Source organism: Mauremys mutica, chromosome 4 (assembly GCF_020497125.1).
Source record: "Mauremys mutica isolate MM-2020 ecotype Southern chromosome 4, ASM2049712v1, whole genome shotgun sequence".
Taxonomy (NCBI): domain Eukaryota; kingdom Metazoa; phylum Chordata; order Testudines; family Geoemydidae; genus Mauremys; species Mauremys mutica.
Genome location: NC_059075.1, coordinates 29,049,023 through 29,065,224, shown reverse-complemented (window position 1 = coordinate 29,065,224; position 16,202 = coordinate 29,049,023). Strand labels below are relative to the sequence as shown.

Here is a 16,202-nt window from a genome sequence, read left to right as displayed (position 1 = left end):
GTTTGAATGCACCAGTTGGTTGGGGCTGAGGATATGCATTTTGTGTCTCTGCACTTCATATATATGTGGCTGAGAGCACAGTCTGCTTGCTTGGGCTTTTCATTCTTGACATGTCTCTCACCGTTACTGTACTTTTAAATAATCAAGTTACGAACAACAGGCCAGCCTGACAGCTGGTTTAAACTGGCATAGCTCTATTGACTTCAATTGAGCAAAAACTGACTCCAGTCATATTGTTTGGCTTTTAGCTTATTCATGGAGGCTGATTTGTTTGTGGTTTACGTAAGGGAAGCTACATAAAGATCTCTAAGCTGCAGACCCAGTAACAAGTGAGTCATAAAATATTTTAAAATGATCATGCAAACGAGGGGAAAATATAGAAAACAAGGTGGGGAATACATTCCCTGAGGCTAGATCATTAGTGAGTCATTGAGTGCAAGGGAACACAAAGCTTAATGAGGGGAAGGATTTTCTCTGGCTCCTCTACAAAAACAGTACATTATTAATTAATCAGAAAATACATTTCTACTTTTACCAAGAACTTTTTTCCCATTCACTAAGTGAAAAATTACAACCAAGTTTAATTGTGCTCTCTCTCGCACTTTTTCACTTTCCATCTGTCCAAATGCCCCCCATTGTCCACTCCTCCCTCTGACATACGGCAGCAGTACCAATCTTTACTTACTTGGGACCACAAGCAACCTAGGAGGTGGTGGAGGTGGTGGGGGTGGTGGTAATGGAGGAGGTGGTCTACACTGGCAGATTTGCTGGCAACTCTCTGTAACCTTCTCTGCTATAGACTTGGAACATGACTTCTGGGATTCACCTTGAATGATCTGTAAAGAAAAATATGAATTATTTCCTGGAAACGTATCTCAAGCTAAAGAGAGTTAATAAACATTACAAGATGCCTAGGGCCAAATTCTGCCCTCAGGCACACACATACAACCCCATTAGCTTCTGTGGACAGAATTAGGTTCCTTTTCCTTACGGCAGAAGTAGGTAAAAAAAAAGTACAAGCAAATTGGTGAGATCTGATGAGGTGACTTGGCGTCTTTGGGAAGAGAATGTTATTGATAGAAGAGCTCTGTAATGGAACGGAAAGCTGCATTTAAGTCAATGGCATGCACATGGCATGGTTTCCTATCTCCTCGGGAGTTTGGCAAGGCTGTGGTCTGTCACCATTGTTGTTCAATATTGATACCGAGTGATTGATGGAAAGCTCGAGGTGACAGCTGTCTGTGGCATTGAGCTGATCGCCATTCTGCTTCAATTTCTTGTTGTCTTAGTTTGGTGAGATCACTGCAGCTGATGGCTGATCTGGTTGGTTATTAATCCAGATAAAACTAATTCCCTGGCTGTTACCATCAATCAGCCTCTATCTCCAGATAACAGCCACTTCAGTATTAACCTGTTCGGGTGGGACATTGAACAGATGGCAACAGTCAAATATTTGGGCAGCATCACAGACAGTGCTAGAGGATGCTTGAAATATTTGGACACTTGTATATCAGCAGCTGCTGCCATGTTTTGGGCCCTTCTGTGTTCTATCTGGATACATCGTGATAGCAAGCCGGCTATGGTGCCGCGGATCTATAGAACTACAGTTATACCAGCTCTGTTGTAGAGAAGTGAAATACGGGTGCTGAGGAAGGCTGAAGAACACTATTTTGAGGTTTTCTATTCTCATTGTCTTTGTCAGCTGCATCATATCAAGTTGCTGGACAAGATCAGAAATGAGGCTATTCCAAGCCAAACCCAGCAACTGCCTCCATCAGTACTGTTTCAGTTTTGGCAGCTTTCTCTGTATGGACATATTATAAGAATGGAAAACCAAAGGATTCCTAAGTGTGTATATCAAGGAACGCTGCTACACAGCCAGCAATCATGCAGGGCCGCCCAAAGGGGTGGGGGGCAAGTGGGGCAATTTGCCCCAGGCCCCGCAGGGGCCCCAATGAGAGTTTTTCGGGGCCCCTGGAGCAGGGTCCTTCACTGGCTCCGAAGGCCCCGGAAAACTCTTGCGGGGCCCGGGCCCCTGGAGCATCTTCCGCTGCAATTTGGCGGCGGGGGGTCCTTCTGCTCCGGTACCCACTGCTGAAGTGCCCTGAAGACCTGCAGTGGCAGGTCCCGGGGCGGAAGGACCCCCCCCCCCCCGCCGCAGTGCCGGGTCTTCAGCGGCAATTCAGTGGCGGGGGGTCCTTCTGCTCCGGGACCCGCCACCGAAGTGCCCCGAAGACCTGTGGTGGGGGGTTCTTCCGCCCCGGGACCCACCGCCGAAGTGCCGGGTCTTCGGCAGCAATTCGGCGGCAGACTCCAGGCCCCTTGAATCCTCTGGACAGCCCTGCAATCATGTGGGCATCAAAAGCTTCGGTGGCATGACAAGATGTTGCCAGCGGTGGACATAGATTGAGTATACAACCACACCTAGGGTGACCAGATGCCCCGATTTTATAAGGACAGTCCTGATTTTTGGGTCTTTTTCTTATATAGGCTCCTATTACCCTCCACTCCCTGTCCCGATTTTTCACACTTGCTAACCCTAACCACACCACCTTAGGCAACTTTGCCAGAGATTGACCCAGATGGTGCTCAGTTTGCAAGGAGGCCAAGTCCTGTTGGGATTTGCCAGGATGGTGATGATGGTGATTTATGGCAGAACTGAGGGCCAAATTAGATCTCTTTTCTGTACTATGAAAACAACCTTTTCTTTATGTCCAGTATCTATTGTGTTAGCCCTTTCACTTCTGGCTATTGTAAACATAAGACAAGACAGCCCAAACTTTGTCTATCTGAGGACCACATGAATCACACACTCATTTCAATCAAGATGGAATACCACATGCTGTGACCTATAGCCTGTGTGACATGCACTCTGTGCTAATGATAAAGGTGGCTATGGGCCATTGTGGGATCCTGTAGGCATCAGTTGCCTCGTGTTTTTAATTTGGTGACCCCTGGTATAAAATATACTCAGCATCTTGATACATTACAATAGTAATTTAATATTTATACAATTATCAACTTTAAAAATATAGACAAACCCTAAAATGACTCATCTGAGACCACAGAAAATGTAGAAAGATTAAGCAAGAGAGGTGAACCTCTGGTAAAAGTGAAATTATGCAAGCATCCCAATAACTTGCAATGAGTATTTAGTTCTAGAGGTCTCAAAGTCAACTTCTTTTGAAATTAATTTAAACTCATATTTAAAATAAGAATCTATGCAAGATCCTATTTTGAGGAGATAAGACTCAGAAATTAAGAAAAAATGTCTAAAATGCATTTTTAGACCTTGATTTAGGAGAGCATTTAAGTCCCTGTGAAGTATTTAAGCATGTACATAAGTGCAGTCTTGAATAGGAGTGCTTTACTGAACCAGGGTTTTATAGAGGATACTATGTGGAAGTAATATTAGTAATGGTCTATTGAATAATTTTTGATTAACTGTCATTTGATTATAATAAAATGCATTGATCCTTGCAAAGGGAAAGTGTGGTGTATGCCATCTTCTGGCCACATTAAAGTTACATACATTGTACTCCTATTTCTGGCCATATACAAAAACTGCAGTTTTAACAAATGTACCACTGGTGCACACACTACAGTCCACGTGCACTGTATACCTAAATACACCCTGTGGCTTTGGTTATTTGGAAATAGTATTTTGTAGCTCAAACAGCAGTGAGTGCAAAAGGGAAAAGAAAAAGTGATGAGTTGGAGAGAGGCTCCGAATAGCAGGCCTCAGAAGATTCAGTACCTTAAACAACTTATCAAAATCTATTACCAAATATAGGAAAAAACAGATTTAATCACAAATACTTTCCAACTGTCTCCCTTACAATCAGGAAGTAATAAAGAGACCGTTATAGACCATCCCAAAAAGTTTCCAGGAACTTACATGGACTCTTTGAACACTCTAATGAATCAAAGTGACTCAACTGTATAATCCTCCAGAACTGGTGATAAATCTGATTGCTAAGCAGGCTTCTTTTTCTCTCTAAATTGAGCTCCCAGAGTTCACAAGCCTCTGAAGAATCTATATGTCATGTTCATTATTCTTACACTGCTTATATATAGTATTGTTGTATTGATAGTTTCAGCAATAGCCAAAACACTAGCTTGCTACAATGCTGAACTCTGCTGACCTGTGCTGGGCTGTGACCTGCGGTCTTTCATGGCTTTGGTTGATAGTGATAAAATTTATACTCATCAGGGAGGTTGTGGGGCAATATCATTCCAATGCGCACTGTCAGCTAACTAAGGAGGCTATCAACTCATAACGATATCGTCCCTTGTCCTGGTATTCAATTTGGTGCTTACTTTAGGTCACTAAAATTACTTGGGAGCCAGGGAAAATGGAGGTGACTAGTGATGGGATGGAATAACACTAGAGGGATTCGGAGCAAACTCTTCATTTACCGCCTAGAAGAAGCTCTGTGTATAAACATACGATGATAGTGATGGTATGGGAAGGCTAGATTGACTTATTACTCTAATTTAATATCAGCCAAGACCAAAAGGCTCTGTCTATTTTTAGAACTATTGACTGCCTTTTAAATCCCCAGAGGCTGTCTTACTGTGGACTGGTAATAGCATGTCCTCAGAAGCCAGTGGACATTTTTCTCAATTATTTTGCAGACAAGATTAACCCTATATGTGTCCAGCCATACTGCAGTGGAGCATCCTATTTCTGTTTAGTTTTTGGGGTATTTTTTGATGCCTTAGTCCATATTGGCTATATTTCCTCACACTGATTTATTCTCAGCAAATGGCTTAGATTCAAAGGGGTGGGCTTTTACTCCCTTGGCTGCTTTGTCACACAGCAGAGCATCTGGAAATTTTCAGGAATTATGATGAACATTGTAGATTTCACCCTTACTCAAGGGGTTGTCTTAAAGGGAAAGATCTTTAAAAACTCTAAAGATGTATAGGTTAGCTGAAAGAGGACTAACCAGAGAGGAGTGAAAGCCTTATAATAGGAGAGGATTAGTTAAATATTATTACAAGGGGATTAACTAGAAGTAATGAGATAGAATTAAGAAAAAGAATATGAAAAATGTTGGCTCATTCTCAGGAAAATCTTTACTTCTGATGATGTCGATTAGTCTTCTGATGAAAGGCCATTACGTGAGTCTTTTAAACCTAAATGTAGAAAATGTACTGTAGGGAATAATCCTGCACTGGCAGAGACTGATGAAACACATGACCTAATAGATCTTTTTCTGTATCTAATGTGTACAATTCAAGGTCAGCTGCCTTTACAGAAGATGACAGGAGTGAAAGGTATGTTGAAAAAGTCTAGACCTTTTATGGAAGATTCTGCTAATTACGGACCTGTCTCAAACTTTACCATTTGTTCATTTTGTCAAATGTTAATTTAGCCACAGAAAAACTTCAGAAACACTTCATAAACAAGGAATTATCAGACAAATATCAGTATGGCTTCCATTCAGTTTATTGCCCAAAGATTGCCTTTGCAAGGGGTCACGAGTGTCTGTAGATATTTTTTGACCAGGATTTGTTTCCTTGTCCTTTGAGCTTTCAGTGACACTTCCTATTGGTGGACATGGCTGAGAAGTTTTGTCTCATTGGCCTGTCTAAAAAAATGAATTCTTTGTTTTGAATCTGGTTTTCTCAATACATTCAGTAATGTGTCAGGTCAGCCTCTCAGGTTGCCTGGACTTAGAACTAGGTGAACTATCAGTGGCAAAGAATTTACTCCTTTCTCCATTCTCAAATTACCTATGGACAGAGCTGATTTTTATTAATGTTTTCATTATTCATAATTGTTTGAACAATTTACGTGAATGTATTTTGCATAAAGGTCAGACATTTCCTAATACTCAGGTAAATAAAAATCTGTTTGCATGGAAAAGCAAACAAAAAGTGGTATAAATACATTCAAATTGGAAAGCAATTGCTTGCTTGTATAGTCAGTTATATAAAGTCCATGTCTGTGAGGTTGTTTCTTTTTAATCAAGGATTTTCTACAGAAAGTCTGTTCCCAGTTCTGCATTGCATAGCACGGGGGTGCAAAGGTGCACCTGTGCAGAGCCCCACTGACTTCAGTGGGACAATACGTGATCACAGCAATTCATCTGCACACTACATAAAGCAGGATGGATTCCACATTTGAGAATAGAGGATTACAGTGCAGTCCCCAATTGATGGTCTCTATGAGACATTCTGAATCAAGTGCAAGGATGATAGTCTGACCGAAAAAAAAAGTGCTATCAACTAATAGAGAATCAAGAACCCTTACTGCCTACTTGATGTGACAATAACTTTCTGTCATGACAGTTGTCTAGCAGTCTGATATCATTTCCATTGGTGTAGATCCCAAATAACTCCACTGAAGCCACAACAGAGTCACTCTAGATTTACATCAGTGAGACAGATTTTCTGAGATAAGATTTTGTCCCCATTAATTTATGATGCCCGTTTATTATTTTCTATTATTTGTATTATGGTGGCCCTCAAAGGCCTCAAGCAGAATTGGGGCCCAATGGCGCTAGGTTCTATACAAATAAATAGAACAACGTGGTCACTGCCCTGACATGCTTATAACCTAATTTAAAACAAGTCCCAACAATTGAGCAAAGCAAACAACAGGAAGCTAAAGGGAGAGAGGACCAGGGCAGCAGTAATAATTCATGCAAATAGATGGGCCAGCAAAATGTACAACTTGATGCTTCCAAATCATTTAATAGTATTGTGAGGCTTGGTGGTTTTTGTTTTATTTTGTTTTTGTTTTTTTAAATAAATTAACATCAACTGCTCCTCACCTAGCCACCCTTATCTGGCTGATTTCTTGTGGATGTTTTGAAATAGGTCTTGGGGAGGGAATGAGAAGAGGTAATACCCTGACAGATTAGTTCAGGTAAAGTAGTCCATGTGCCAAGAGCAGCATGCAAGGAAGAGCGAAGAGAGTGGTGGGAACAGAAGATAAATGAGAAAGTCAGATGGATATCATTGACAGAATGGAGAGAGAAAGGGGGCATGACAGTGAGAGAACAGTGAGGGCCTGGAAAAGACTTTTAGCTGTGTGCTCCACATGAAAAAGGTTAAGTCTGGAAAATGCTATAGAGGAAAATTTGGACTTGGACTGGACCTGCACCACTGCAATTCACTATTTCTGGCAACTCTTCCACTTCCCTCAGGTGTGGGTAACCTAACTGGAACAGTATTGACAACCTGCTCATGGAACCCAGGCTCTCTGGGTATGTCCTACTTTTTTTCCTGAGAGTGTTTCATTAATTTCCTGAAAAGCAGAAAAGTTGCTACAGAATTATTCTGGTTAGTCTGGGCAAAGTTATGAGGCTAGGCTTATTTAGCTAAAGATTATGGATCAAATTCATCCCTTCTTAGTAAATGAAGTTACACCAGGGTTGAATATGACCCAAAATCTTGGCCCATTTACTTATGAGAACTTGTACCTGGGATGATTTTCCCTTTGAGTCTAATCTTGATGGAAGGGAATTCATATTGGTAAAAGAGCTAGGATCATATATGGATACCGCATGGCTCAGTTTAAGGTTTAATACAAAGAATGTGCAAACGTCATGCCTCATTAAGGGCACTCTTGGCTATTCCATGCATGATCTTTGCGTTACTATATGCATATGTGAGCCTTATACTTTTATCACTGGGTGGGGTGGGCAAGTAAAAACTCTAATATGAGCAGATTGATTGACTGGACTCATACAAAACACTAAAAATATTGCAGTTATCAATCAAGAATCAGGCAGTAGAATTTCTAAACTATTGCAGAGGAAGGCTGGGCAACTCTGGTTTGCCTGTTTCACAACCTATTTAAAATATTATTGATTTATTTTTAATTAAATCACCTGAGTGACTTGTGTGAAGGGTGCTCATGCAAATTTTGGTGACTGCCTGATCTTTTGAAGGAGATGGTTTTCAAAATGCTGCTCTTTTCACGTCATTGCATTTTCCTTAACTATATACACTTTCAATTACAGAAACTAGTTTAGCCATCTGAATTCTAGAGCAGGACAGCCAGCAGAATGAATAAATTATTTATTGCAGTTGGAGAGCTCACAAATCTTATAAGAGACAAATGTTAAAACAAATAAAAAAAATCTCAGTGTAATCTTTCGGAGTCCACTAAGTTTAGAACAGAGAGTAAAGGACATTAAGTCTTTGCTATGTTTTCGCCAAAAAAGAAACTGCAGTTGCTCTGTGCTGAAACAGTACTCGACTAGCTCATCAATTACTGCTTTGAAGACATATATTATAAATAAAGTGTAAAATATCAAAGGGATGTGTTTTAGTTAGTTTTGCTGGTTTCCTGGTTGCCTGAATTGGAAGCTCACTGTCCATTGTAGTCTGCTGTTTTCTCCGAGTCCATCTGCAGAAAGGTCACTGGTCACCCCACATTACAATCAAGGTCACACCACATAACAGTCAGAGGCTGCGAATGGACAAAGCTGATTCAGCTTTTATCCAGTGAATTCTCAGTTCAGAGACACTTCAGACACCATGCCAAAAATTACCAGAATGAGGCTTTCAGCACTTCCCCAATGTGTTCCTTGTTTTGTACATATTGCCACCTATAGTAATTACACTCTAAACCCGCTCACTGTCAACATGTTTAAAAAGGTCAACCACATCTTGTTCAGAAAGAACAACTCGAGTTCTACAGACACAAGATTCTCTAGGATGTTGATCACTTAGACTCCCTAGAAAGGCCTCTATGTCCCTCTGTAATCAGCAGTAATCGAAAGAAATTGGAATTATAACTAGGCAAGCAACAGCTACATATATTGGGCTATTCCTCCCTGCTACATGGACGACTATCAGTTTCCAAAGTCAACAATTTGCAAAAATTAAAATCTGAACAATTCTCTGTGTGTACATAGTCTATTTTATACATGCAGAAATCCTGGCTCCATGGAAATGAGTGTGAGTTGTCCCTATTGACTTCACTGGGGCCAGGATTTCATTCATCATATAAAATACACGCACATGTGCATTCCCTCTCTCTCTCTCTATGTATATAATTTTAATATTTATTATTAAGTCAGCACCAAGTGTGACTTTCTTTGCAGACAGAGATGGACACAAAGTATGTCCCTGGATGAGTTTACAAATCGCTGTAAGTAATGAATGACAGTATTGTTTTTTGAAGTGTTGTTGTAGCCATGTTGGTCCCAGGGTATTAGAGAGACAAGGTGGGTGAGGTAATATCTTTTATTGGACCAACTTCTGTCAGTGAGGTGAGCTGAAGAAGAGCTCTGTGTAAGCTCAAAAGCTTGTCTCTCATCAACAGAAGTTGGTCCAATAAAAGATATTACCTCACCCACTTTGTCTCTCTAGTATTGTTGTTTAACATTCGTATATATCACCATGTGCACGCTGAACTGTTTGAGAGGTCACTGAAGTTCTCTGTAGAACATTCAGATATTCAGAAGTATATGAAAATAAGGAAAATTTAAAAGTGGGGTATGTCTGAGATGCCAAAAATATAAAAAGCCATTTAAAACCGCCCACTTTTGAGTCAAACCCAAGCAATTAGAAGTTGTTCTAAATGCACCATTTTGACCTGTAAACTAAGGACCATTTTCAGCAGTGACGACAGACAGACTTTAAAGGTGGGGGGAGTGCAGCATTCAGAGATCTAAATGGCACTCTGGATTTTACAGGAAGTCTTAGAGTCTCTTTCTCTGGCTCTGGGTGACAGTGATCTCCAATTTCATCTTTTTTAACAGTACAGGAACATGTATCTGTCTCTAAACACTCTCCTAATCCAGGAGATGAAGCTATCAGACACCACTTATTCCCAAACCCCACCAGGAGAGTATGGGGCAGGAAGCCCCAGGATCCAGGACCCCAACCAGCAGTGATTATTTCCAGCTCAAGAGAGTCCTCTCCCTTCTCCCACTCCGGGCTACGGTCACGGGGCATCAGTAAATAACGCCAGAGGTTCATCTGTGCTGCCTGCCCCCTCCGACCCAACTTCTGAGTTAAAGGTGCCCGGGGCTGGGGCAAGGTTGGAGTTACCTGAATGAAGCCCCAGAGGGGGTGGAGGGCACAGTGCAGCAGCAGGGAAGGCCAGCAGCCGTGGAGGAGCAGCAGCAGCTCTCTGATCAGCATCACTCCTCTGGGCGAAGGGGCTCGTCGGCTCACGACCTGTGTAACCGAACGGGGAGAGCGCACAGCAAAGGCGTTTCCGATCGCACTCCCACCCGCAGAGCACGGCGCCTCCCTCCCCGAGAGCTTCCCAACTTTATTTCTAAAGGCGCGGGAGGGGCCTTTGGAAAGCTTCGCAGCTACAAGCAAGTCCTGGCTTCCCGGGTCAACAAGACGTGCACCCCCCTCCCCAGCTTCCCCTTCTCCCCGCCCCTTCGGGCGTGCCAGCGGCGGGGACCCCCGCCCCAAGAGAATGGGTGTCGGTGATGCTCGTAGCGCAGCTCCTGCCGCGCAGGGCAAGCACCCAGATCGCTGCTGTTTTCCTCCTTACCTTGGGGGCTGGGCTCTGGGTCTCAGGTGAAGCAGGACGCTGCTGGCGCTTCCTTTACATGCTGTGGCGGGGCACTGGGTGCAGGCAGAAAAGTTTGCAGCAGGATCAGTCGCAGCTGGCGCGCCGCCTGGCTCCCCCCTGGCGTTGCCTCCGCTCGCTGCTGAGCCGGATCCCTGGAGCCCAGCCGCCTCTCATCGGGGGGAGGAGGGGCGGAGGTGAGGGGCTCCTTTCTCAGAACAGGAGCTTGCCCAGCAAAAAGCAGCAGCAGCAGCAGCCCGGCCAGTCCTGTGTGTGTCTCTCTGGCTCCGAGGAGGGAGCCCACCGCCCGAAAATGAACCTGGGCTCCAGCCTGCAAAACGCCACTTGGTCTCAATGGCTGTAGGTAGGACGCGAAGCCCCAGAGGATAGTCCGAGTCTCGGAGCAATCCCTCCCTCGTTCTCTCTCTGCAATTGCAACAAAACTGCAGGCTCCCCAAAGTAAAAGTGCCAGACAAGGTGCCCTGGAGCCCAAGCGAAATCGGCTGTGAAATCCGCTCCCTCTAGCCCCTCTCCTCTCCAAAAGCGAAGAGATCAACTGCTCCCGTCCGCACAGAGCTCCCTTCCTGCAAGTAGTAGGGTTGGTGTCTAGTGCCTTGCCACTTCCTCTGGGTACCAGATCCTCAGCTGTCCATCACCAGAGCCCCAAGAAACAGCAGGCTAGAGAGAGAGAGAGGTCGGCTGTGCAGAGCCCATGGGGAGGGAGCAGGGAGGACGACAGGGCTGGAGAGGCGCTGCACATGCAAAAGGGAAGGGGTGGGGGAGGAATATGAGAGCAAAGCCAGAGGCTCCTGGCTCGCCTGTGAATTTAATCTCTCCCCTGCCTGCTGCTGCTGCAGTGATTTTTCATACCCATCTAGCGAGCCCATTGTGTGTTTGGCACTTGGCTCGGTGCTTTTTCTTCCCTCCTAGGCTCGGCTGATGACACTCGATCGGGGATTTCTTCTTGGGAGGCTCAGGGGTTTTCTCCCACACTCATTACGAGATCATTGCAGGTTGGAAACTGACACGCTTCCCCTCTCCTCCCCCTCCCCTCCGCCCCCATTGCTGCTGGAGGCAAGTTAGCAGCGTTCTGGGAGGCGAGTGTGGCTTTGCAAATACCCCCCCCCCATGGGGCACCTCAGTGGAATAAGTGAAGCCCAGGAACACTTGCAGGTTTAATTGTTTTACTCATTTCTATACAAGTGGCTACTATAGGAGACACAGTTATAGAAAATACAATCAATTAGTATGAATGTTTCTGCAGCACCTGCCATCTGAGGATCCCAAAGCACTTTACAGTATTAATGGATTTAGCCCCAGTGCGCCCCAGCAGGGTCGGGAAAGTATCATCATCCCCATTTTAAAGAGAGAGAAACAGGACGAGAGCGGTTAATGGCTGGATTTTCAAAGGCCTAAGCACCTGCTGCTCCTGTTGCAATCAAGGGGAGCTATTGGGTGCTCAGCACGTCTGAAAGTCAGGTCCTAAGTGGCATGTTGATGGTCCCACAGCAAGTGTGTGACAACGGTGGTTGTAGACCCCCAGGTTTCCTGACTCCCAGGGCTGGGCCTTCCCTATCCGAGATTAAAGCACATTAATAAAACCAATATTGCAACAAAGACAAGCAAAAAAGTCACTCAAAGCTTAAACATAGTCAGCGCCCTGACAGCCATGCGACTTGAAGCCCTGAAGGTTTGATGGGCCACAAAGGGTACAAATGTCAGTCAGATGCCTTCTGCTGGGAAGCGACATTTCTTTCAACCTGGCGTGTGGGATTATCCTGTCATGTGAGTGAATTATTTGCTGTATGGGGTTTTTTTTTTCGTGTTTCGTGAGATGTAATAATGAAAGACACTTTGAGACATTCGTTTCTATTGTGTTTCTATGTGATAATGAAGCACATTGGAACATTTAAGAGCGCGTGCAGGGAAGTGAATAAAGAATCCTTTATTGTAAGGGTGGCACAGTCTTGCCTCTTTACAAAGAAGAACTAGAGTGGAAAGATGAAAATGGGTTTAGTTTTTTAGTGAGCCTGTTAATGAGCAGAGCTGCAGGAGGGCCTGTGAATAGTGGCTGTTTCTGTAAGTTAGATTTGTCATATGTCAACACGCTAATAAACATTTTTGCTGCGTCGATAGCTTGAGTCAATTTTTAGTGTCACACTCTGTTTCTAATTATGGAGAGAGATGGGCCTAAATCAAAATGTCTCATCTGAACACCTCCCAGTCTGTGGGGGTGTTTGAAATCCAAATCTGGATCCAGATCCAAATTTTGCAAATTGGTCGCTGTCTTTATGATGGGCCAAAGCAAAATCCTGGAGCTGAACATCTCAAATATTGCAGTGCTTGGGCTCCAGATGTGAAGTCTTAAGCCCAGCTCTAGTTATGTATTTTATACACAGGTTTGAATGAGGGAGCGCAGGGATGCGAGATTAATTTTTTTCTCTATGTTTTTGGCACAAATTCAGCCTAGTTAAGCAAAATTACTGTTTCACGACTCCACTTTGTGAAGCAAGAATAAAAATATGTCAACGCCATTGCAAATAAGGGCTAGAATTCTTCTCTTACACCACTGTTACATTGGTGTAACTCCACTGACTTCAGTGAACTTACCCCTGATTTACACTAGTGTAAGTGAAGGGAATCAAGCTCAGCAATGTCTTATAAATGGACACAATGCAGCTGAACTTAATGGACCAGGATGAATTTGTCCCAATAGAACTACGTATTTATTTGTAAATGAATGTGTGTGTTTGAGAGAGGGCAGAATAAAGAGAGATGCATAGCTGATGACCTTGGATACAGTCAGTAATTGTATAATAAATATATTTTCTGTAATGATGCTGAAAAAGCCGCACTCCTTTTCCATAGGTCTACTGCATAACATACAGTACTTAATATATTGTCCTTGTTCAATTATAGTTTTACCGAGCTGGAGTCACAAGAGACTGCAAGCTTTTCGGGCTTTCTGGTGATTCCCTGAAGGTATTTCAGCACTTGATCGCAGTACAGACCATAATAAATTGCACCATCTGTATACATAGTTCTTGGTTCCTGACAGAATGAGAGATAAGGCTTAAGGCATTGTAAGCCAAAAAATACAACACAGATTTCTTTTCTTTCCATGTTTACAGTGACTTAATGTCAAAAGAACTGTGGATTCTCCTGCCATTAGCAATTGTCCTAGTACCAGCTCTAAGTGTTGTTCCTTTGGCCCAAAGACACACCAGGGAACTAAGGGCACAGTGGACCAAACTCTACTCCCAGTTCCATGAGAGCAGCCACAGTTGGTGTTGCGGCACTAGTGTAACTAAGAGCTGGTCCACACTGGGGGGCGGGGATTGATTCGCGTAGCTGAAGTCGAAGTATCTTAGTTCGACTTACCTGGCCGTCCTCACGACAGCTAGTCGACTGCTGCGGCTCCCCCGTCGACTGCGCTTACTCCTCCTGACGAGGTGGAGTACGGGCATCGCTTCACGGATTGATTTATCGCGTCCAGACGAGACACGATAAATCGATCCCCGATAGATCGATTACTACCCGCCGATCCAGCGAGTAGTGTAGACGTGGCCTTAAGAGCTGATTTTGGCCTACCTGACTGGCACCTTTTCTGCTTTGGGGTGGTAATTTGGCTTTAATGAAACCACTGGACCGCAAATATTTTAAATCAAATGTTGAACTGTGGGTCAAATCCTGTAGTCTTTACTCAGGCAAATCTCCCATTAAAGCGAATGGGATTTTAGCATGTGTAAGTGCTGAGTATGGACCCTGTTCTCCTCCACATATGATACCAGTGTCCTCCATTAACTCCAGGGGGACTTACTGGTTTTCTACAGGGGGAGAATAGGACCCCAGAATTTTACCTCTGTGAGAAAGATAAATGATATGATTGGGTCATTAAAGAATTATAGACCCTGATTTAGCAGAGCTTAAGAAAATATTTAAGTGTGTAAAGTTAAGTACACCCTGTCATGAATAGTTAGTAAAGGGTTAAAACATAGTACCTGGTGGACACCTGACCTGAGGACCAATCAGGGAAGAGAATTTGAAACTCCTAGGAGGGAACTTTTCCCTCTGTTTGGGGGGGGTCTTTGTCTTTAGCCGTCTGGAGTTACAAGGGTCCAGATGTTTTAATCAAGTCTACAAGTTTCCACCTTTCTGAACTAATTTCTTCTAGTCAAGATAGTGAGTATTAGAAAGATACGTTGTGTCCTCACCTAATAATCCTATGCTTGCAATTCTGTGTGTTTGTTATTGATTATTCTTATTCTGCTGTTTTGTGTACTGAGAAAGAGAGAGGATTCTCTCCAAAACTTAGCAAGGTTATACCCTATGAGTGTCCAGCTTGGGCTCATAGAGATTCTGTATTTTCTTGTTTTCCTTTTAATAAATTCTTTCTATAAAGACTTGATTAAATCCCTTCTACTGTGGATAGGGGGAGGGGCGAAGACACTCTCTCGGTGGTGAGACAGGCTTATCTCCGGGCAGAGAAGGGAGGGGGGAGATAGTTCCTCCGGGGTTTGATTCAAACAGTTGAATCAGGTATCTCTTTCCAGTGGCTAGGAGAGAGGGGGGGGGGGGAGGTTTCCCTCCGATGAGTGGATCTGTATTTCCCCAGGGAACGTCTCTGGAAAGGGGAGTGGGAGGGGGAATATAGGGGTGTCTCGGCCCACGTAATCGACCGAGTGGTGGCAGCCTGAAGGAGACCTACCCTAGGATTTTGGGGTGGGGGGAAGACATGCGGGTCCTCACTTTGAAACCGCCCAGTTTCAAGTGAGGGTAGACTCCTGACATGGTGGCAGCGGAGTTTCGATCCCATTGTTAGAAGGAATTTTTTTCAGCTGGGCTACGCTGAAGGGAGCATTCTCTTTTTCTTACTTGTCGCTTGGACAGGCAGCTTGAGAAAAAGGTGGTTTTGAAGCAGTTTCAGGGTTAGAAGATTTTCAGTTTCTTCCAGGGCTTTCTGTTACAAAGCCCCCTGTGGAGCGGTGTTTTCGTCCATTGTGAGACGAGATATCACTCAGGATTCCTAAGGTGGGGGGAAGTGCTCGACAAAGTACATTCCCATCCAACAGGAAAAACAGGTTTGGGGGGGGGGAAAGAGACAAACCCTCCAGCCAGGTTTCTGTTTTTTTTTTTTTTTTTTCTCTCCCTGTGTCTTTTGAAAGGATCAGAAGACAGGAGAACACCAATCCCTGAGGAATAGACCAGATTTTTCTCAGGGGTATTGTTAGCAGCAGCCTTTCAGCTGGGCTGCTGAGTACAGCAACTCAGAGCAGAGGGAGACAGAGGAATTTTTTTTTACTCTTTCCCTCTTTCTCAGTACAAAACAGTCACATTACACAAACCACAGTTTGCTATACAGAGGATTGCTTTATCTTTCTGTACTCAAGTTATCATAGCCAGGGTTAGGGACTGTCAAACACCACAAACAGTTCACGGACTGCAGAGGGGTGTGGCCAGCGCCAGGACACAGACACAATGAGTGCCAAGGCCGCATCTAAACTGGAAACAAGACACAAAGAACTGCAATTACAAGACATGGAATTACAATTAAAACTCAAGGAGATTGAAATGAAAGAAAAAGCCAAAGAGGCTGATCACAAGAGAGAAATGGAGATAATACAAGCCAAAGAGGCTGAGCACAAGAGAGAAATGGAGAAAATACAAGCCAAAGAGGCTGAGCACAAAAAACAACTGGAGTTGA

At 43.9% G+C, this 16,202-nt stretch overlaps 2 protein-coding genes across 5 annotated transcripts in view; one reads left to right on the top strand and one right to left on the bottom strand.

The window, feature by feature from the left end:
• Nucleotides 1–11,351, bottom strand: part of PRIMA1 (proline rich membrane anchor 1) — an 84,906-nt gene extending 73,555 nt beyond the window's left edge. The window contains exons 1-3 of one of the 3 annotated variants that reach the window (XM_045014788.1): nt 10,481–11,351; nt 10,021–10,149; nt 686–836 (exon numbers count right to left, since the gene is read on the bottom strand). In XM_045014788.1, the coding sequence (XP_044870723.1) occupies nt 686–836; nt 10,021–10,113 (244 nt within the window). In that variant the 5' untranslated portion in view covers nt 10,114–10,149; nt 10,481–11,351. Of the gene's footprint in view, nt 1–685; nt 837–10,020; nt 10,303–10,480 lie in introns of those variants that run through there. The other 2 variants (XM_045014786.1, XM_045014787.1) reach the window with 2 other exon arrangements.
• Nucleotides 1–16,202, top strand: part of FAM181A (family with sequence similarity 181 member A) — a 227,070-nt gene that overhangs the window by 104,835 nt on the left and 106,033 nt on the right. The window lies entirely within an intron of this gene.